At 45.1% G+C, this 23,004-nt stretch overlaps 1 protein-coding gene across 1 annotated transcript in view; it reads right to left on the bottom strand.

Annotated features, from left to right (window-relative positions):
- The window catches only part of PLEKHA7 (pleckstrin homology domain containing, family A member 7), a 199,246-nt gene that overhangs the window by 61,871 nt on the left and 114,371 nt on the right, over positions 1–23,004 (bottom strand). Inside the window, exons 4-6 of the mRNA XM_012654426.1 lie at positions 14,232–14,315; positions 919–1,030; positions 28–132 (exon numbers count right to left, since the gene is read on the bottom strand). Of these exons, the coding sequence (XP_012509880.1) occupies positions 28–132; positions 919–1,030; positions 14,232–14,315 (301 nt within the window). The remainder of the gene's footprint in view (positions 1–27; positions 133–918; positions 1,031–14,231; positions 14,316–23,004) is intronic.

Raw genomic sequence — 23,004 nt, 5'->3', positions numbered from 1 at the left:
CCCACTCTCACTCCTCAGCGTCCTCACCTGCTTGTGCAGCCAGCCCCTCACCACCACTGGAACATTGGGGTTCCTCCGGATTGCCTGCTCCCTCTTGCCAAAGCTGTGGACTTTACTGCTGGACTTTATGATCTACAAGAAAGCAGACATGAACTCTAGCAGTAGAGGATTTAGGGAGGCACAAAAAAGCACTTGTATGTTTGGAAGGCTGTCAGCTCTCTCCGCCTTACTCTAAGCGGCAGCAACCCTTGATCAAAAGAACAGCAACTAGACCGGGAATGGGCATGCACATGGCCACAGCATTCTAATTAAAAGGTGAGCCCAAGACCTGCCAAGCCTCCCAGCTGGGTCACAGAGAAAAAAATTTAAAGGGATTTTTCAATCAACTTTCAGCAGCTGTTAGCTCTAATATGTCCTATGGCGTTCTGGAGCAAAGCTACTTTTTGGTCACAGATTTTGCTCATTTCCAGATATTTTCCCCTCCTATCTGAGTTCATCTCTCAGCACTCTCCCTTTCTCCACAACGCTGGTTCTCTTCCCTGCTCCTCAGTGTTCCCACACCTTGAGCACAAAAACTTCTGGGCCTTCTCAAAGGCCCATCTGTCACCCAATCTCTCCAGGCCCGCTAACACACATCCACATGTAAACAAGAGGTGTGGCCCTCCCAACCATGCCAGCAAAGTGAAGAACATGCTCAAGGTCTGACATCAGCCCTGGCTCTGTCAGCAATCATCTATTCTCTTGAACAAGGGTTATAACTCCTCTTGGCCTCAATATTCTGACCTGTCATTTGGGGAGAACACTTCTTATGGGTCTCCCTCACAAAACTATAGAAAAGATCAAATGGGCTTCCTGTTACAAAGGGGCTTAGCAGAATATAAAAGAGGGGAAGGAAGGAACAAGTGGCCACGAGCTCACCTTGGGTCCAGGCTTCGCCTCCAGGGTGGAAGTGGTCCCAGCTGTGGACGTTTCACTGACCATGCTGGACGGTCTTTGGTTTCTCTCTTGCTTCGACATATGTGGATTTGGCCTGTGTGGAAACATAGGGGAATACAGTAAGTGCCAAGCTGCAGAGTGGGAAGCAGAGTCAGATTTGTTCCAGATTAGAACTGGTTTCTGGGCCTTAAACAACCCAGGCCTGATCTTTTGGAGACCACCTGATTCCAGACTGCAGCCAGAGGGCCACGATGCCAGCCTAACCATGAGCTTCAGGGAAATAAGGATGACAGATGGCATATCTCTATAGCCTGACACCCCACAAAGGGGCCCAGACTGTCACCCCTGTCTAAGGCCCCCCACATTTTTAATTGGGTGTCTGTGATGACTGTCTCATCTGATGGGCATGTACAGTCACACCGCTCTTCTCAGCAAGCAAGAGCAATCCATACCCTTACACACACACACCGCGATTTCCCTGGCTCCCAAAAGAAGTTGCTTATAATTAGTAACAAGAAATCACTTGCGCACACAACCACACCCCCAGATACACACAAGAATTGCTTACATAAATGCCAGTGGGGCTTGCCTCCCAAAATAGACTACTCAACAAAGAGACTTATTCTGGAAGCACGCTATTGGCCCCAAAATAGAGCCATCAGAGATATTAACCCCTTGTGCCATGCCTGGAGAGCAGGAAAAAATTAAACAAGCCTCAGGCCCCAGTGCGCATCCCTGGCCCCCCCCTCAGTGAGCATCCCCAGGGCTTCCCCATCAGCATCCAGCAATATGGAGCTTCCCACCAAGAAGCTGCCCTGGGAGGGCCGGCACTCTGGAAACATCTCAGTATGACACCCAAGAGATACCAGAGAGAGTCTGTCTCACCTGCCTCCACAGAGCCTCAGCATTTGCCAGAGTTTTTCAAAGCAGCAGCAACAAATGCCCACACATAAATTCAATATCTATCCTTGAACAGCTTGATGCCTGATTCCAAGACCCTGCTGACTCCGGTATCAGCAAGAATTTCTCAAAACAGAAGTCTCAAGAGTTCTGCCAATGGGCAATAGGATTCAGGCAGTTGGAGACCAGGCAGACTGTAGTAAACTGAAGTTCTTTGCCTGAAGAGTGGAGAAAATCTGCCCTGGAGGCCTGGGCCAGGACCCTGCAGAGCTGGAGCTGGGGGAGTACAGGCAGGACTCAGCTGAGGATGAAGCACTCTGGATGTCCTTCATCCGGCTCACTTTTAGAGAGATGCAAAGGGGGAAAAATTTTAGTTTCCACCCTGGAGGTATGCTGCTTCCTTCAAAGACCACTGCTGCTCAAAGGATAAGTGATCCGTCTTGTGCCCCGAGACAGAGTCCTCACATCCCGCATTTTGATGGAAGTTCTCTGCAGAAGTAGCCACAACCTCTGTGTGCTCTCTAAGCAGTGCCAGCAGCAGGACCACCGTTGCTGGCACTCTGGGGTTGGGCCCTGCAGGATGCTTGGCAGCTGGAGGTGCAAGTCCTACCAGGCAGAAAGATCATTGGCTCCTTATCAGCTTAGCCACTGACTCCAGATTCCCCGCCCCCGGCCTCCATCCCAGCCAGACTTTTGTTACCGCTCCCCACTCGAGGGAGAATGTTACCACGCTCACTGCTGGCAGAGGCTGTGTGCAGCAAGAGATAATAACCAATGAGGGGTGGGAAGGGGCTCCCAGAGCCTGACTTGTCCACCCCCTGCCTCTAGGCAGAACTATGTCCAAAACATCCTCCCGGAACCTGGTCTTGCCTGACTCTTCAGATTTCAGAGGTTGGGACAAGGAAAAAGAGTTCTCAGGTTGCCTCAGTTATGGCAGCTGTATCTCTAAGCGAAAATTCAGGACACAAGGTCCAACAATAAAAAAGAGTTGTTTGGGATTTCATCAAGTGTAATTTGCTCCCACTTAAGACACTAATAGAGGCTTATTATACAATATTTGAGAAATATAAGGAAAAGCTGAAAGGAAAGAAAAACATCACCCACAGTCCTGCTATTGAAAAGAAAAACATTCATAACACTTGGTATAATTACTTCCATTCTTTTTTATATGTCTGTTTCTGGGGGGGTGGGGAGGGGAAAAAAAGGTGCTTCTTTGTTTATGTATAATTGTGATCATACTGTGTTTATGATTTTGCATCTTCATTTAAAAAAACTTACTGTAATATAAATATCTTCTCCATTATTTTAAACTAATTCACATCATCTTAAATGACCACATCACAGTCCATCAACTAGATATGCTATTCCTCTTCTGTAGGACAAAGAAAAGAGTATCTGGATTTGTGAATGGCCTCGGAAATCCAGGACAAATGGCCACTTTTGCCATTTCTGTACCTTACAATTTTGAGCTCTAACGTTAATTGCCCTCCCCTGCATCCTGACCCCATAATCCCCTCCCCACCCTGGCTTCTGGGATGCTGGCTGGGGAGGTATGGGAAGAAAGACGACTGCCCCTCAGGCTTTAGGTAAGTCAGGAAAGAGGGCACAACTCCCATCTAAGGAGCCAGCAGGGAACAGATTTTGGCTAGAGAGGGACTGGTTGTGTCCCCAACATCCATGAGGGACAGTGGTGGGCAGGAGGGAAAGAAGAATAAGAAAAACACACAAAGACAACTCCATTCCTCATGGACAGCATCACTCAGCTATACCCAAAGAAAGCTTATTAGATGTGACTAAAGTTCAAACTAAATCTGCCCCAAGGAAGGGACTGTGTTGTCTCTACAAACAGGGGACATGTCTTCACCAGGGGTCCCCATTGGCAGAGACGGTTCCCAACTCAAGTAATAGACTCAACTGTTATCTGGCAGTCCTTGAACTGGCTCTTTGAAACAACAAGGCACACAGAGGTACCCACTTGTCCAAGTAACAAGATCTGCCTTCAGAGGACATTCCTATGAAGCTCCTCAACATGGGTCATGACCTCTTGGGTCTTCTAAGGATCAGCATGACTTTCAGAAATAACTACAAGTTATCTGGAATTACAACTAGCTTTAAAAAAAAAAAAAAAAGTGATGGTCATGCTTGGGAACACCATCTGGTATCCAAAAATGGGGTTATGGAAAAAGTTTCAAAAACAATTTTCTCGCTTGGCTAAAAAACTGGCCTGAAGGAAACTTCTAGAGGTGGTTTACAAGAATGGTTTGAGCAATGGAAACATCAATGGTGCATGTGTATAGTCTCCTGCAGAGACAACACTGAAAGGAACATCACTCACTTGGATTCTGGTACATTTGCTTTCAGCTAGTTACATCTTACAGGTGTTTCTCACTTAAGAGCCTGGTGGGGCAGACACTGATTTGTCAACCAAAAACACTCCTCAGACAGTACGCTCCTCAGAGTGTACCCTACTGACAAGTCTCACCCAAGAACTATCTTCCCTCCCCAGAGAAGAGCTTGTGACCCTGAGCTGAGCAACTGGGAAAGGCATTTAGTTCCCACCAGCATGTCCTCAGGCACATCGAGTTACCTCAGATCCCAGGGAGAGGAGACCAAAAAACTTGCACACACAGACTCTTGGTGTCATCAAATAAAACCCATTAACTTAAAAGGCTGTTTGCCAGGTTTCTGTGCTATCTGGATTCCCCAAGTACAGTGGGATGATCTGAACAAAGACCTCCCTTTCCTTGGCTTGGGCTGCATGAATGCTGATTATTTTGCTGCAGGGATGTGGGCTGAAGTTGGAAACAGTGAGCTAGAATTTTAACGCAACTGCCTCCCATCTGAAACGAACAAAAGAAGTTAGGACTAGACAAAATCAGTCTGGAGAAACCCAGTTGGAAGGTGGCTTGAGTCTCCTCTGAACTTTGTCATGGATGTCAGGTGAGCTTGGGCAGGAAATCGCTTTCTCTATCCCTCCATTCCCCAGGTATAAAAGGAGTGCTTCTGCTTCCTGAATATTTGGGACTAAATGCAGATGTAAGATACTGACAGATATAAGAAAAGAAAGTTATAAATACAGAAGCCACTTTTTTCTGTTGGATCTGAATTTAGGTGAGTTTGGTTAATGGGACCCTTGGCTGCCTGTCAATCAACAGTGTGAACTGAAGCAGACTGAAGTGGGGCCACAACCAGACCATTCTCCAACCTCTCTGTCACAACAGGGAGGTCACTAACCCAAACAGCACCAACCCTTAAAGGACAGGACAAAGTCAAGCAAGCAGAGGGACTGGACTGTACTTGTCGAGCTCCTACCGTGTGACAGGCACTTTGCCTGCATTATGTTACTTAACCCTGCAAAGTCAGTTTTAGTATCTCCATTTGTAGATGAGGAAACAGATTCGGAGAGATTAATGACTTTCCCCAGACAGAAGCTGGACTTCCAAACCGGCTTTGCCCCAGAGAGATCATCCATGGCAAGTCCCAAGGTCTGAGAGAAGCAGGCGTTTGCTCTTCTCAGCCCCAAGACTATCCCCCAAACCAAGAGGATCCAGTGGTAGTGGAGAAGAGCACAGAACACCTGGATCTCCGCCAAGCCCTGCAGCTTACTGACTCCTCTACAAGTCACATGAGTCCTCGGGCCTCAGTTTCCAGTTTTCCAAAATGGGTGAAAACCACCTTTGATCTCACAAGGCAGCTGTATAGATTGAAATGACGCTTTGAAAACCATGAAGCATTGCATGAAATGAGAAGCATTATTTATAATTGTTACCAGTGGAGTCCCCAGAACTTAAATCCCAGCTATACTTTATTTTTATTTCTAAGGCACTTCTCTCCAGACAGCCCAAGGTGTCAAACAATTAACTCTAAACAACAATCATTTATAAACATCTTATCTGAAACTTTTTTTTAAGTGTAGCAACCCCCTGGCTGAGGGATTCAGCTCCCATTTTTCCCCCAGAAGAACATAAAGGCCAGAGACATCAAGGACATGACAGGAGGTTAGAAAGCTATGGGGAAACAGAAATCTTTTATCAAGAAGACCTCATAAAATGACACCTGTCTCCCATTAATTCCTGGAAAAAAAGGCCCCAAATTCATGCTCTGTATTCAAAGATTCTACACACAGAGAGCTCAGCTAAAATTACTGATATGAGAAGAGGAGTGAATGAGAAGCAAACACCAGGAAAATTTTTAAAGAGCTTACACCCATCATCTAAGAGTTTCGGAAAAGCAATGCACAGTGAAAATTAGGGGAAAAAGAGAGCTCTTATCCCAAACAGGCAAAGACCTCCACACCCCCTCTTCTCAGAGAAAGAGAGACACACACAGACAGACCGCCAACGCTCACTGTAAACTCCCAACACCCCGGGGGAGGCTGTCTGACACAGGTTTTCATTCAGTAACTATGGCCTCATTACTCAACTATGGCTTACTGTGTTCCTTCCCCTTACCCCTCATCTCCTCTCTTAAACTTACAGGCTCTGGTTCCTTACCCGCCCCCCCCCCCAGGAGGTGTAAAGCAGCCCAAAAGCACCCCTTACCAGGCATGAAAATAACTCAATAAGCCTTGTGCTGAACCCATACCCCAGCCATTATCAGAAAATTGCCCCGAACCTGGCACAAGCACAAGCCCCCACCCTATTGTACAACACTGGGCTGGTCTCTTTCACTGTCCAGGTTCTGCATCTTCATCTGTGCAGGGGTAGAACCAGACCTTGACCCCGACTGTCCCTTCCACCTCTGCTTTACTGTTGCAGAGATGCTACAATTCTAACTGGCAACTTTGGCAAGCCCCTTTTAGCCTATCTGCTCCTTCTAGCTTACCAGCAGCCCACTTCTCTCATTAGACAATGGTATTTTCTAATGGAGATCAGAGCAGTTGGGGGTGGAGGGGGGGTAGAAGAAGAGGACAAGAAGGGAAGTCACAGGGAGAAACAAAATTACTGTTTGCAAGCAGCTTCCCTTATTCACACAGCAAAGCCACCACTGCAGCATTTTAGCCCAGCACAGACAGAGCCAAAGACATGGTTGCTGTGTGGCAGAGACTGCGTCCCCAATGCCAATGCCCCAACAGCAACACCAAAAGCCAAGCCAACACCCAGGTGTTTGAATGACTAAGGTCCCCATCACCATCTCTTCCCCTACCTGTGACTATCACAAACACTGTCTCCTAGTCCAGGGAGGAAAACTGAGCAGTCAAGTTTCTGCATCTGCTTGCCGGGTGTTTCCATTTTTCCTCATTTTTTCTGCTGCCATGGTAACCAAATGCAACAGGCAAAGCTAGTCCAAGACTGCCAGTGTCTAGAGACAAGGTGCTGGCTATGTTACCTGCAAACAGCAATGCATTAGCCCCACCAGCCAGGGCTCAGCAGATGAGCAACAGGGCAGACTCCTCTGGGAGTTTAGGAGTACCCCCCTCCAGTGCTCTCTAAATCTCTCAGTGCCAGCTTTACCAACTTGTAGCTGCAGGAGGAATAGAAGACAGCCATCTCCTAACAGCAGGAGATGCCCCACCCCCAGGCCCATAATCAACACATGCCTCAGCAGAGTCTGCGAAATGAACCCCCTTTAGCAACAAGGTCAAAGATCAGGAAGATAATTCTTACCTTCAGCAAGATAGTAACTTGTTAAGTGGTATCCTCTAAATACCACTCACAACATTCCAGGCAATTCCAACTTGTGTTTCTTTTCCAAATAATCCAATGAGAAAACTGAGGGATGCTCAGACCCCAGTGGAAGGAACAAGCTAAACTCACTGGGATGCTGAGAAAGGCAGACCAAGCAAGGGTACCCTCCCCTTGAGGAACCTCCAAGGTGATCTTGCATGCCTTGCAGCTGGCTTCTCAGCACAACAGCAGGCTTCTGAACTTCCAGAGCGCACACTCTCTCAACCCTAGGCCCCACCTCAACATCAAATGCTTGGCAGAGCCTGGGGATCGGTGTACACAGCCTGCTGTCAGTCAGCTGCCAGCGTCACTGCTCGGGAATGCTTCCCTCCTCTTCCCCGAGAGCTGCAGAGGCGTTTGTCAGCGGCTTCCTGGGCAGCCCAGCACTGTAGAGAAAACACTCCCGTGCGTGAGCACTAAACACCAAACCACAGTCTGGGAAGTACCCTGTGCCAAGGACTACCCTTTTAGGAGGGCCCCTGTGTGTGGCCCTTTTGGCCACAAAGGGTCTGGCTTCAAGCTCACAATTCAAGAAAGTCACTGAGAATCAGGAAAGAGGCTTAAGAAAAAGAGCTAAATGATCCAATCACTAGAAATTAGGCCCTATAATAAAAGGTTTGAAAACACTTTCTGGAGAAAAGACCATGGAGGAGGCTTGGCATCTTGCAAGTGTGAAGTTATTACAAATCAAACTTTATTACTGCAAATACAAATACGATTAAAATCTCTATGCAGCAGAAGTAGCCTACTCTGTCAGCACATTGAGTAGGGCCAAGGAAGAGGATTGTCCCCTGAAGACCTCTGAAATGAGAGGCAGTATGGCATAGTGTTTAGAAGCACCGCATCTAGGGCCAGACTGCTTGGATTCAAATTCTGACTCTGTCACTTACTAGATTTGTGACCTTTGACAAGACTCTTAACTTCTCTGTGCCTTAGTATCCATGATAAAAATGGTATCTTCCTCATAGGACTGCTGTGAAAATTAAATTAATATAGGTAATGCACTTAGAAAAGTACCTGCTAATTAATTCCTCTAAGTGTTAGCTATAAAATTAATAATAGTAATACTATTATAATTTTAAAAGCCAACTCTAATTTTAGGAGGTAGATTGCTTCGTTTAATGTTAAAGATGAAATTCTGGATCCTGAAATAAGGGATGCTTAGAAAGTGTCTTTCCTAGAAAATTATAGGCTGGGTTGAAATTTGCTTGACTATGACTTTTAGTCTTTGATCTGACACCTGCCGTAAGCAACCACATGATAAATGCACCCCACTTTCACCTGCAAGCCCTTCTTGAAGACTTTTGCCACATCCTCCTTCATCTTCTCTCCTGCAGATTAATCACAATAGGTCAAAGGACAGGGGGTTCCAGATCCTTCACCATAATGGTTCCCCTCCTCAGGGGAATCTCAATTGCTCAATAGCCCTCTTAAAATTCAGTATCCAGAACACCGTGTTTGGAGCTTGGCATGTCCTTGGTGCTTCATAAACTCATCTTGAATGAATGAATGAATGAAGTAATTCACAAACACATGATATACCAGAATTATTCTCCCCCTTTCTCTATGCATTGGACTTTTATTCATACAGCCTGAGCTTATATTAGCTTTCCCATGAGGCACTTCCTGTTGGCTTGGGGGTGAGGGGTGCTCCCTGGGGAGATAAGGCTACAGAACCCATGACTTATGCCCATTCCCCTCCATGGTTCTAACAAAGAATTAGGTAGCGTAACAATAAGGTGAAATGAGAAAACAAGTACTCTAGTCATGCAGAAAAAGAAGCTTGTTAGTGACAGACTCAAAATGTCCTGCTCCCCTTCATAAATCTGGACTGTGGATTAAGTGTAATCATTGGTGCTGTCCAACAAATATTTCTGATACTCTCCCCAGGTACACAGTAGCTATGCACTTCCCTGCTCCCCTTAAAGTCAGAAGTAGTCCCTTGACTTCCTTTAGTCAATGAAATGTGAGTGGAAGAGCCAGTGCACAATTCACCAAGCTCCCTTTTTCTTGCTTTTGTGAAAGCAGAGAAATGAAGACTCCCTCAGTACAGATGCCCTCAATTGACCTGTGATGGACATGAAGTGAAAGTGAGAAATCAACCTATGTTGTTCTGAATCACTGAGATTTGTTTGTTGTTGCCACAGCAGACCCTAGCCTATCCCAACTGACTCCGTATTGCTGACAGGGGAGGAAGAACACTCGGTGCCCCTGTCCTCTGGCCCCATCAGAGCATAGCTATTTCTCTTCTCCATGCCTCTAATCTGTAAAATGGGAAAGCATCTTTCGGTGAGCATGCACCGGTTATTCCAAGCAGTTCAGGTGAGTTCTGCCTGCCAACAGTGGGGGAGATGTACTTGTTCACACCAACAATGCCCCAAGAGAAGTCACCATGGAGATGGGCTTTTAAAAAAATTTTTTTTTTCTTCTCATAGAAGAAAGAACTATTATTTGACTAAAATCTACCTAAGATTGTCACTGTAGCTCTGAGAATAACAGGTGTCTAGAGGACACGTAAAGGTGAAGAGAAGAACTTGAGAGTAATTTGGGAGGGATGGGAACAGCAAGTTGTCTAAAATTGGTGCTTCCCAAACCACCTGATCAAAATCACCTGGAAATCTTGTTAAAATACAGATTACTGGGCCCAGAGTCTCTGATTCAGAAGGTCTGGGGTGGGGCCTGAGAATTTGCATTTCTAACAAGTTCCCAGTTGATGCTGATCTGAGACACACGCTTCGACGTGTGTCTACTGCTCTAGAAGGATTAGCTCTAAGAAACTTGGGTGAAGGCTCTGGCAAGGAATCATCAATGTAGTTACAACTCTCCAGTGTTTGGCCTTCACGGACCCTCTTTGGGGAAGGAGACGAAGAGAGCCAGCTTTCCTTTTTCTACCAGAGACATCAGTCTGAGAGGTGATGTGTAGGGACACCTATGGTCATCCCAGCCTTTTTTCCTCACCACATAACACACTACACAACTTTTAAAATTAAGCTCCTCTAAGGGAACAAAACAGGAATCTCGTTCATTTGCATACTTAAAAAAAAATGGTTTCTGAGAGGGGAAATCACGCCTCCCCCTCCAGAGCTTCCCCAGGAGGTAAATCTGGGTGTATTTCAGGAGGAAGCAAATTAGGTAATTGGCTGCAGCCTCCCTCTCCAAACTTATCTCCACACACCCCCTTGATAAACCTCTACTACAACTCAGTCTTGTTGCCCTCTGACCCCACCAAGGCCAGTCACGCTCCCCTCAGCTGCAAACGACACCCCAACATGTGCATGTGCACATGGTCATTAACATCTTCCTTTATCTAAATCCTCCCTCTTCCTCTAGTTTAGGGCCGCTCTTCAGGAAACCCTTCCCATTCTCTCACCCCCACTACAGTTGATTAGTCACCAAGTCCTGTCAGTTTTACCTCCCAGGTATCTCCAGAATCCACCCAGTGCTCTTCATTTCCCACTCTAACGCAACTGCTGTAGATCCCTCAGGCTTACCCTCTAGGTCTTTGCCCAGGGTGTTCACCTTGATTGGACAGGTGTCTTTTTAAACCACATCCCTTCCCAGGATGGGGAGGCCTTCCATGGTCCCTAAGCCAGGTTGGAGTCCTCTTCATCAACTCCCATTGAACCCTGTGTTTCCTCCATCATGGACATTTCTTATTTGTGATCTCTTGTTTCATCATCTATCTTCCCTACTCAACCGTGAGCTCCTCACCACCAGGACCACATCTGCCTGGCTGGCTGCTGGACCTGTAAAGTCCAACACAGCCCCAGACACAGTGTAGGCACTTACTAGACATTTAACGAATAAATGCAGGAATCATCCCATCATAGGAATATACAGTTCATAGGAATCCTCCCTTCCTCTCAATGCCTAAAGCACATTCTGTCTGTTGCAAGGAATGTCTGGTCACCCAGTGCCATCCACCACCTGAGACAAGTAGATACCCCTATGACATCCAGGAAATGGGATCTAGAGGGGAAAAGTCACCCTTGAAAAGAAGGAACATCGTTTCCTTGGAAACTGGATGCAAATGAGATTAATTACAGAGGTATTTTGGTATGAGAAAAGAGGCTACCTTCTCAGAATTGGTCAGGGGACAAAGTCTTCTGTTAAGAATGAGAAGAAAAGGAAGTGTATGTGACAGAGTGTTTAGTGACGGGAAGTCTGCATTTTCTAGTGGCTCCTACTGAAGTTGGTAACTTCCAAAGCTAAGGGTTCTGATGGATCTCCATCTAGACCTTAATAATGGCAGGTTCCCATGTCGCCAGGATGCCCAAGAGCCTAAAGAAGAGGACTGAACTCAATGATTCCAGCTCCTTCCAAGAGCTTCTGACCTTCAGGATTCTATAAACACATTCAATCTGACTAGGAATTTGGTGAATCCACATTCCTGCTCTGTTTTGGTTTTTTGTGGGTTGTTTTTTTTTTTTGTTTTTTTTTTGAGACAGAGTCTCACTCTGTTACCCAGGCTAGAGTGCTGTGGCATCTGCCTAACTCACAGCAACCTCAAACTCCTGGGCTCAAGTAATCCTCCTGCCTCAGCCTCCCGAGTAGCTAGGACTACAGGCATGTGCCACCACATCCGGCTAATTTTTCTATTTTTAGTAGAGACGGGGGTCTCACTCTTGTTCAGAATGGTCTCAAACTCCTGACCTCAAGCAATCCTCCCACCTGGGCTTCCCAGAGTGCTAGGATTACAGGTATGAGCCACCACGCCCAGCTTCCTGCTCTGTTTTGACAACAGTTCTTTTTCAACCTGAGAGACAAGACAATCTTTACCTTCCACTCACTCTTTCTCTGCTATTAATAGTATTAATGCTTCCAAAGTCAGATCCTCAACCCCAGACTCTGGCAGTCATGTCCCATGGACCATGAGCACCAAAATAACTTAGCATGCTGCCTCTGACTACGGCAGGGACTGGACTTGACTAAAGGAACACCACAAAAAGGCAGCACAGACCTTGAAGCCTGGCTCACCTGGGATGGCACCCTGGCTCTCTGTTTCTAGACATGTAACTTTGGGCAAGTGACTGTACTTTGTTTGAGTCTCAGTTTCTTCATCTCTAAAATGGTGATGATGGTCTACCTCTCAGGATTATTGTATCAAATTAGATATGCATGTAAAGCCTCTAGCACAGAGCAAACACAGAAGGAATGTCAGTTTTTACTATAATTATAGATTTCCAGTTTTAAAAGTTCTGTAGGATAATGATTCTAAGCTGAAAATGCCATAGAGGTGTAATGATATGTTTGGAATTTGCCTCAAAATAATCCAGGGGATGAGGGGGAGGGTATAGATGGAATAAAATTAGCCATGTTTTGGAAATTGCTGAAGATAGGCAATGAGTACATTGAATTTATACACAGCCCTCTCTACATTTGTGTATGTTTAAACTTTCCATTATGAAAAGTTTAAAGGTGTAAGTACTGAGGGAGAGAAATGCTGTAAAAATATAAATACTAGTATTTTAAGATCCTATTTGGTCTAAGTAACTAAACAGACAAAGAAGGATTTGAAGAAGAAAAAAATACTTAAAGCTAACATCCCTTTATTAGCTTCGCCCCAAAATATTTTCTTCAAACAAAACTATTGCAGATGAGCAGGAGGGGACAGAGACACTTGTGCACATTTCTTGGAAAAGAACATATCCTATATGAGCTATACATGTATTTTTAGGTAGACAAGCCCTGGGTGGTAGAACCCACCACTGGGTATCCAAGAGACCCTGCTGAAACTGAGCTGAGAAGGAGGAAAGTCCCCGAGTTAGGAAAAGAAAACAGAAAGAACTCAGAATGTTCAGGGACAATAGGTATTACCAGCTCTCCTCTCTTCTAAGCCCTGGCTTTGGACTCTTATTTGAGGATTTCCTGGAAGGCTGGTTCAGCTCAGTCTGAAGCTGTTTGTGTGTGTGTGTGTCTGTGTGTGCATATATTTTTTTAAGTGATGGGGTCTTGTTAGCCTTGAACTTCTGGGCTCAATCCATCCTTGCACCTCAGCCTCTCAAGCAGCGGGGATTACAGGCATGCACCCTTTCCCAGCTTATCTAAAGTTGCATTTTCATGCAGATGAGTGGGTCCTCTCAGAGCACAGCTCATGTGTTAGAAGATGCATCAAGGGAAAGGATTCACTCAGGGAAAAGGGAACTTTTTTTTTTTTTTTTTTGAGACAGAGTCTCACTCTGTTGCCCGGGCTAGAGTGCCATGGCATCAGCCTAGCTCACAGCAACCTCAAACTCCTGGGCTCAAGTGATCCTCCTGCCTCAGCCTCCCAGGTAGCTGGGACTACAGGCACATACCACCATGCCCAGCTAATTTTTTCTATTTTTAGTTGTTTGGCCAATTTCTTTCTATTTTTAGTAGAAACAAGGTCTCACTCTTGCTCAGGCTGGTCTCAAACTCCTGTGCTCAAACAGCCTGCCTGCCTCGGCCTCCCAGAGTACTAGGATTACAGGCATGAGCCACCGTGCCCGGCCAGAAAAGGGAACTTTTAAGGGACTCTGACAATACCCACCACAGTACATCCCTACATTATCTCTCCTCTTCCACATGTTCCCACTAAGAGTAGTCTGGAGATTAGAAAATAAAATTCTTCTTGTATTTCACTTTGAAGCAACCAACCCACTCCAAGCCCCTCTGAGAGAAAAAATAGTCCAGCAAGTTTTGTTTTGAGCAAATGCCTTTAAGCTCCCAAACTCTGCCCAGATCAGGAGAATATATAAAAATACTTACTCTTCTTGAAGAATGAATTCACTATTTTCCGGAGAAAACTGCCCCGTCACAGGATGCCTGAATGCTGTGGTCTGCTGGTTATGGCTAAAGAGAAAGAGAGATGATGAATGAGAAGTCACGTGAATGGAAAGAGTACAGACACAACAGACCAGCAATGTCTGGGGACCCTGGTCATCGAAGATTCCTCACAGAGTGAGGAAGTAAGTGGGCCTTTCCTCCAAGACACACTTAATCTGTCAGAACCCTACCACATAGAAAAGCCAAGAATTTCCAGCTCAGGTGCCAAAGCCCACCTAAGAGGCAGGGATTTTAATTCTAAGGAAGTCTTGGCTCCAAGAGAACAATGCATCTTGGAGAGACATTCCATGAAGTACTTATGCCAACAAACTGAAACGTTAAACAAAAAGTTACTTTAAGACAGCACGAGCGAAAACAAGAATGAAGGAAATCAGACGACACTTTTGACAGCTTCTCAAAACCATGAGGCAATGAAAGAATTCTAAGAATTAACCACCTACCCAGAAAATTTTCTTCTTAAAATTCTTCTCCCCACTACAAAATGTCTTCACTTCCATGACGAGATATAAATGCATGGGCATGTCGCTGCAACATGACCTGCACAATTTCAACACTGTAAAGTTTCTATGGCCCTTTTGAAGTGCGGAGGGATCCACTTCCATGCCAAGCTGACAGACACAAGCAAAGTGTGTAGGTGTTTTGTGCACTGACATAAGTTACCTGCTTCTTTGAAAAGAAGGAGGAGCTGGCTCTGGAGACTGCTGGTTTCCTCCACAAATAAACTGATCTTTTTATTATAAAAGAATATGATTTATTTAAAATTTCTTCAAAATCATAGTCATTTTAGACATTTTAGAAAATATAGAAAGTCACCCATGATCTCACCATATAGAGATATACCTGGGTATTTTCTCCTTCCAAGCTTTTTTCCTTCTATTTAAAAAGATGATTGTGATTTTACTGTAGATAAAAATCTATATCCTGCTTTTCCACATTCTATTAACATAGAAAATGTTATTAAGACTTCTTCATTTAAAATAGCTGAATAATAGTCTTATCATATGGATGTAAGTTTTTATCCATACAATTGTTTAAAAACTGTCTACTGGGCACCCATGTGCTAGGTACTGCTTTAGGTGGTAGAGATACAAAGTGAATAAAAAAGTCCTAACTTCATGGTGCTTATACTCTATAAAGATTTATATTTTTCTAACGCAGGTACCCTCCTCCCACTATTATAATCAATGTATCTTTTGAGTATAGGCTTTTTCTGCAATTCAAAGTATTTCCTTGGGTTAAAGTCCCAGAGGCAAAATTACTGAATCAAAGGGCATGGTCATTTTTTAAGGTTCCTAACACAAACGCTTAAAATGCTTTCACTGTTGGTTTGGTAATGTTAAGACAGCCCCATCTCCAAACCTGAGCCTCCCTGCAGATGTCTAAATCAGCATAGCACAAAGGTTAAAAAACAAAAACTCTCTAAGCCTGCAAAGTTTTTCTTACTCTGTCCCAAGCCCTGGTCAGGGCCTTCTGTGCCTGGTGTCTGGGGTAGGCTGGGCACTGAGGGTTAGAGCAGCCCGAATCCTAACAAGCCAAAGGTGAAGCAGGCAGAGCTATCAGGCCTGGCTGTTTCCTGGCGATACAACTGTGCACCACCCCACCACACCCTCTCCCTTCCCAACCACAGCCAGCCTCTGAATTCCCAGCTCCTGGTCCCAGGCGAGCATGTAGAATCCTATGACCTCATCTGGCAGGCAGGCAGCAGCCTGGTCTTCCCCAAAAAACAAAGTTAAGCCATGAGCACCTAAGACAAGGATGAAAAACAAAAGCAGCTCTTCTGAACACCTGTTTAAGAAATCCTTGCACCACATTCAAGGGTTAGGCTTTATTTACAACCCAGCTCCTTCTAGACAGTCATCTCCACTCACCAGGGAATTTGAAAATGCAGACTCTAATGTAAGCCTGCCTCATTTCCACCTGGATCAAAAAAAAAAAAAAATGCCCTGCCTATAATGGAATAACAAACAATAAAGCAATAACACCACTATCCACTATTGCCTCTAAAGGGCTTTACAGTCTACAAAGCATTTTTTTACACATCTGGGCTATTTATATCATCAACCCCCATTTTATGAATGAGGAAACTGGGCTTGGAGAGGTTAAGTGATTTGCACAAGATAATTTTGTCAATAAGTGAAAAGGCTGTGACATGAATCCAGGTCTTCTATTTCTATGTTCTTTGTATGATAACCTGCTGTGCACCTCCCCTTAGGAGTCTTTGGGCTGGCAGCCTCCTGGCCATGATCAAAAACCCCTAAAGACAAGGCATCAGGAAAACAGCACCGTCTGCTACAACTCCCTCTCCCTACCTCCCTCCTTCTCCTTGTGCCCAGGGCCAAAGTTCTGAATGGCTACACTTGTGTGACACCCAGTAGCCCCCAAATAGCTTTTGGTCATACCACACGATCAGTTGGTAGATCTCTGGCAGATAAGAGCAAAGAGACTCTCCTATGTACCTGGAGCAGGTCCAGCAGCCAGCACAACCTTAACAGCAACTCCAGGGCTCCCCACCCACAACCTACACCAGCTTAAATAAACCTAGAGTCTTGAGTAAATGAATCTTGAACTGAAAGTGTAGGCACTAAGATGAATTTTACATTCCAACATTAGAAGGAAATAAATTTTAAAATTCAACAAAAAATAGGTGTCATTTGCTCAGATCTAGAGGCAGCTCCCCAGACTTTCTTCCCTAATACGTATGCTGCCTTCTTTGCCAAAAAAGTTTTCGGCCACAGTATCGTCACCACCATCTCCTGCATCTACATGGAGCTTTAGATGTGCTCACATTCACATCTTACTCTACCCTCCCAACTACCCACTGAGGAAAGTAGGGCAGATCCCCATGTTACATATAAGGAAACTGAGGTTCCAGGTTATGAGATGTTATTGGAACACTAAATTATTAAAAAAAAAAAATACATTAAGGAAAGAGATGAACCAGAGTAATGCCTCTTGAATACTGAGGTCTTAAAATCTGATCATTTCTGATCAAACAAATGCAGCTTTGCTAATAGCAGAGCTTCTCGTTCTTTGAGCAAAGGGACATGAGTTAGGTCCCTGGGCTATTCCATTCAATCTTCTCAAATACCCAGTAGGGCAGGTTATGTGTCATCATACCAGGCTACAAGTAAGGAAAGTGAGGCCCAAAAGGAGTAACTATTTACCCACAACTGCAGTCCACTCCTGTGTTCCATGAACACCACCACGCTTCTGGTCTCTTTCCACTAGCCAGGCTCACCCTTACCAAGCAAGGGCTGCCAATTAAACACAGGTTCCCCAGACCCATTTGGAGATCTCAAAGTCCTCTAGCTTTATTTGCTGTCCCTGACCCTCAATCCAAAAGCCCCCAGTCTGCTCCATTTCCTGATTCTAAAACCCACGAAGAGGCTCATGTCCTATCACTCTGTCTCAAGAAGCATTTAGCAGGCACAGACACATCCCCTGAAAGACCTGTTCTTAAACCTGAATTGCCACCTTGCTCCTTGGTAGTTCAGAGACGGCCCGGCTGGGAGCCAAGTGGCTCGTTTCAAGGGAGCACAAAAACTCTCTTCCTCACAAGGGCTTCTGTTTCTCTTCAGGCTACCAACAAAGTAATTTGGCAAATGAGGTAAGCATACTCTAGCCTTCATTTTCAAATCCTATTCTTCCTCCCAGAAGTAGCTCCTCAAAGCTGAATGGCAGCCAATCTCACCTGGGAGAGGACCAGGGAGCACAGATGGAAGATGGCAGGGCAGGATGAGCCCCGTGGAGGCGGGCCACCAGGAACCATCCACATAAATAAGCATGTCTTCACAAGCTCCAGGCCCAAGCCCAGAAGGACTTAGGTTAGGCCCTACAGGAAGTCTGACAGCAAACACAAAAGACTTGATAGAGTAAAGTGAGGACCAGGAAGAAATGGAGACCAATTTGAGCTTGATCTAAGAAAGAGCCTGGCTACAATCACAGATGAGGCTAGTCAAAATGTAAATGGGTCCTATAGTTTCTTACAATGTTTTTGCAAGATTTTCTGTTCCTATGGGTTTTGTCTATAATGTGAACAGTGACTCCGGTTGGTTAAACATAAAGGTTACAATTACTTAGCACAGCAATTTTTTGGGGATGGCAGGAAGTTCTGGAGTTGTGTGAATGACACTCAACAGTGGAGGTCAGAGCACCCTGATGAATCTGATTTTCCGATAGTGGTGATATTGGTATGCTGAGAGTGTGACCAATCTGCTCCGTCAGCACTACCTCTTATCCCGCCCATGCTATAAACAAGAGAAGAAAAAGCTTAAAATGTAAGAAAAGTATGCTGCCTAAAAGCCTGAGGAGGGACTCCATCAAGGATCTTCTCTTCTCATTGTTATGCTCAGCAGTATCTGCCTCCCTGAACCTTCTGGCTCCCCAGTGTGGCTCCCAGAACACTGTGAAAGAGTCACCCTGCAGGCCTAAAGCCACATTCAGCACTGCCTCCAGGCTTGCTAAGGCACTTACTATCTTCGTGTGTCAAGAAAATCAAGGATTCTGGATAACCTACTAAAGCTCCTAGTTAGGTCCCCAAACTAGAAATTAAAACTCGAAGAACACAAGAAATCATCTCTCCTCTTCTCATTCGGGTCCAACAATAGCAATCAGGAGTTGAAACCACATCTCCACATTTCCTCCACATTTCTTAAGCTCCTTTTGGTTTATTTTACTTAACACTTTCCTAAAACTGCTCTTTTAGTGCAAAGTGTCAAGACTGTTAATGTGGCGTCTCTAAGGGGAGGAGATCCTTATTGAAATGGTCTTTTGAGCTTGCACTATTTTGACAATGTCAAGATTTATAATAGCTCACTGCACATGAGCATTCCTCTGACCATCTTTTCCTCTAGAAGCATGAGAATCAGGCCTTGATGAGCCAATGAATGGTCCCCAACCTCTCTGCAAGTGGAAGCTCTCAGTCACACAGCACTAATCAGCCTCCTTCAACATCTGCCCCGGGCAACATGTCAGCACAGAGCCCTGGGGTCAGAAAATCTGGGTTCAAACCAGAGCGAGCACCTCACTGACCCTCAGTTCTTCCATTTGCAAATAGGGGATAAAAATGTCCCTCTGAAAGGCTGTTGTGAGGATAAACTGAGGGAGCATATATGAAAGAGCCTTGTAAAATGCCTGGCATCCAGAAGGTACTCAGTTAATGTTTGTTGAACCTGACTGTGCTTTGACTATAGCAATGACTACCAGACATCTAAATTTTAACAGGGCAAGAACAGAATGAGCCTCCTTCTCCCCAAACCCAGCACTCCTCCAGGCTTCCCTATTTCCATTAACAGCATCACTATGCAAAAACCTTGGGGTCACCCTCTATTCCTTTATCTTAACCTCCACGTATAATATGTGAGGCACACAGAGGCAAGTCCTGCTGCCTCTATCTACAAAACACACTCCGAATTCATCCACTTCTCTCCGTCTCTACATCAGGCACCCTACTCATCTCTTGACTAAATACTACGACAGCCTTCTAACTGCTCTTTTTTTTTTTCATAGTGTAGAATCATCCTTTTATTTTGGCTGAAAACGCACAGTAATTTGGGGGGATTATAATTAAGATTTAACAACATTACAATTCTAACGAATAACTTAAAATCAGGGATCTCGAGATAAATATAAATATTTCATGGATATTTTGGAACCCCGGTATTAAGACTACATCTACTGCCAATGACTCAGATGTTTCTTTCTAATGAATTGACCATTACATTTCCAAAGTTCTGAAATGGCCAACAGACCATAGAAAGGTAATTCTTTAGGCTCCTGTTTGAAACCAACAGCTTCAGCAAACTGTTGGCCTTGATTCAGGGCCAAACTAACTGCTCTTTCGGCTTCCACCTTGGCCTCTGTGCCAGCCATTCTACTCACCGAAAGCCTGATGGATCTTTTAAAAGAAGTTAGATCATGTCACACTCCTCCACTCAACCTACAACATCTCTGTATTACACACAGAATAAAAATAATCTCCTTACCTTGGCCTACAAAATCCTAGATGCCTTGCCCCTGACTGGTTCCATCCTCATCTGCACCATTCTTCCCCTTGCCCATTCTGGCCCAGACACACTGGCCTCCTTTGTGTTCCTTGAACATCAAGCTCTCTACTATTAGACATCCTTTGTACTAGCCAGCTTCTCAGCCTGGATGCTCTTTCCCCCCTATTCTCACAGCTGGTTCCTTGTCATTCACACCTCAGCAGAATTATCACCATCTCGGAGCCCTTCCCAACCACCCACTACCATAGCTCCCGGTCACTTCGCAACACATCACTCTATTTTAATTATTACTACCTGTTATTTTCCTTACTTGTGTGTTTGATTTTTGTCAGTCTTCCTGACTAGCCAGTATATTCCATGATAGCAAGGCCCTTAACCTGTCCTTTTACTACAGAATCAGCCTATAGCAATGCCTGGCACATAGGAGGTGCTCAAAAAATATTTGCTGAATGAAGGAAGGAGACAGGACTAAGGAGACTCCTACCTTAAAGTGAGGATATGCCTCTAAATGAGCTAGCTAATCTTACAGAAATCTAGACTCAGGTAACAGAGACAACAACCTAACAGTCTCCACCTCTCAGAAGGCAGTTGGCTTCTATTCTTACTGCCAGAGGAAGGAAGAGTGAGACACCAACATGCCAAGAACACTTCATTCTTGCAGCTCCCCGAACTGTGTTACAATATAATTTGGAGAAATTAGCCCTCCCCTGCAACTTCCCCCACATCCCTGCAAAGGAGGGTTAATACACTCGACAAAGAGAATCAAAGAATAGAATGCAAACAGCCTAGAGGAAATTACTGTGTGATTAAAAACACACAGGAGGATAATACAAACATCACCTGCGTCTCCCTTGTGTGAACTGAGAGTGTGTTTGGTGTGAAACCTACAATTTGGTGACTGATTAAACACTTTCTAGTACTGCTCTCTACTTATTTCATGTGTGTTTATTCTCCTCTCCCTCTCCCCTCCCTTAAAGTGAGATCCTAAGTTCCTGGAGGGCAGGGAGTAGTCATTCACTTATTTTTCCTGTATCTCCGATAGCAAAGAAACAGAAATACCCATGGAGTAGACACTTGAATTCCTTTACCTCAACAGCCTGAGCACAAACACACGTCGCCTTCAGGGAGACGCCGTGCAGAACCCATCTTATCTTCTGATTTCAGCAGCTCAATGCATGACAGAGCTCCCAGAGAGTGGGGGAGGCAGGGGCCTGTGGGCCCTGAGGAAGGATCCTATACCAGGGCTGGGAGAACAGAGTGGCACAGAGCAGCGCCAGGCCTTCTCCACCCCACACTGCCCACATCTGGCACACACTCCATACCAAAGTGGGCAGTGACATGGAAAGCCAGTCAAACCCCAGACCCACCACCCACAGGGCAGTCAGTAACTGTGCCCCTTGCAGAAAGGTGCCAAGAGATGCAGAGCCTGGCACAGAAACAGCTGGGCATGAGGGAGTCACGAAATTAACTAAGCAAACGTAAAGCTCTCACACCTTGCAAAGAGGGAAGTCTGTCCTCTGCAAACCCTGGCTTTAACAGACTGAAGACTTCTAGCATGGACAAGCTCTACATTTCATTAGATTCTCCAGAGGTTTTCACATACACTCAGTGGCCAACTCATTTTGTAAAGCACCCCTTCTGACCCAGTAACCCACACTGCAAACCTGTCTGCTTCCTCAGTCTCCACACGGAGCCCAAGGACTTAGGGTTGCTACTTGGTGAACAGAAAGTTTGAATTTTGGCTTCTCAGGATATAACCATGAAAAGATTAAAGCCATGTTCCCGATAGAATGAGGAAGTCAAACCTGGAGAGCCCTCCCCTAATTTTTTTTTTTTTAAAGGAAGTTGGCAGAGAAACAATGTAATAGGAGCCAAGTACCAGCTTTGTTACTACACCAGCTCCACCGCCCCAGCAACTATTCAACCACCCTGGGCCTCAGTTTCCTCATCTGTAAAACGAGGGCGTTAAACTCTCCATCTAGAAAGCCCACATGAAGACTGCATGAACTCCAGGCACATCAGGGTTGCACAGACTGGAATTCAAATCCCAACTCAGCCACACGCTGGTAGTGCATGACCTTGAAGGAGTTAGTGACTTTTCTGAGTTTATCTGTTAAAAAAGGAAGATTAATTCCAACCCTGCAAGGTTGTTAAGAGTACCGATAAAGTGCCCAGTCCACTGTAGACACTTCAACCTTCAGTGCCTGCTTTATTTTTCTTTTGCTGACTCTAAACCTGCACTCCGATAGAGTTGTTTTGCCTTTTTGCATGTTGCAAACTGCAGCATGATTAGCCTGCCACAGGACAGAAACTCAAGAACACACTTTCTTCCCTTTGAGTTAAGGCACAGCACCCAGCCTCCTGTTTAAATTTCTATTTAAAGAACTCGCCTGCCAGGCAAAGTAGTTTAAGATCACCAGGCGCCTTCCTTCAGCGACACTTTTATCCCCCACAGGGTCAAGCCCCATGGTTCGGAAAGGGCAGCCCAAGAACCACCACCTCCCCAGTAGGCTGGTCTGGGCCAGGTTCACCATATTCTACACAAGTTTTCAAATGTCACGGGAAACATTTTCAACCTCAGAACACCCAGTTTTATGTTTCTGGTTAATGTACTTAAGTAAGTCAGGTTCCTCAACTGTAAAATGAGAAGGCTGGACCAGGAGATGTTTTAAGGATCTTCCTTCCAGCTG

This window comes from Propithecus coquereli, unplaced genomic scaffold (genome assembly GCF_000956105.1).
Source record: "Propithecus coquereli isolate 6110/MARCELLA unplaced genomic scaffold, Pcoq_1.0 Scaffold44, whole genome shotgun sequence".
NCBI classification, from domain to species: Eukaryota; Metazoa; Chordata; class Mammalia; order Primates; family Indriidae; genus Propithecus; species Propithecus coquereli.
The sequence above is the reverse complement of the archived record's forward strand: the minus strand, read 5'-3'. Positions and strand labels throughout refer to the sequence as shown.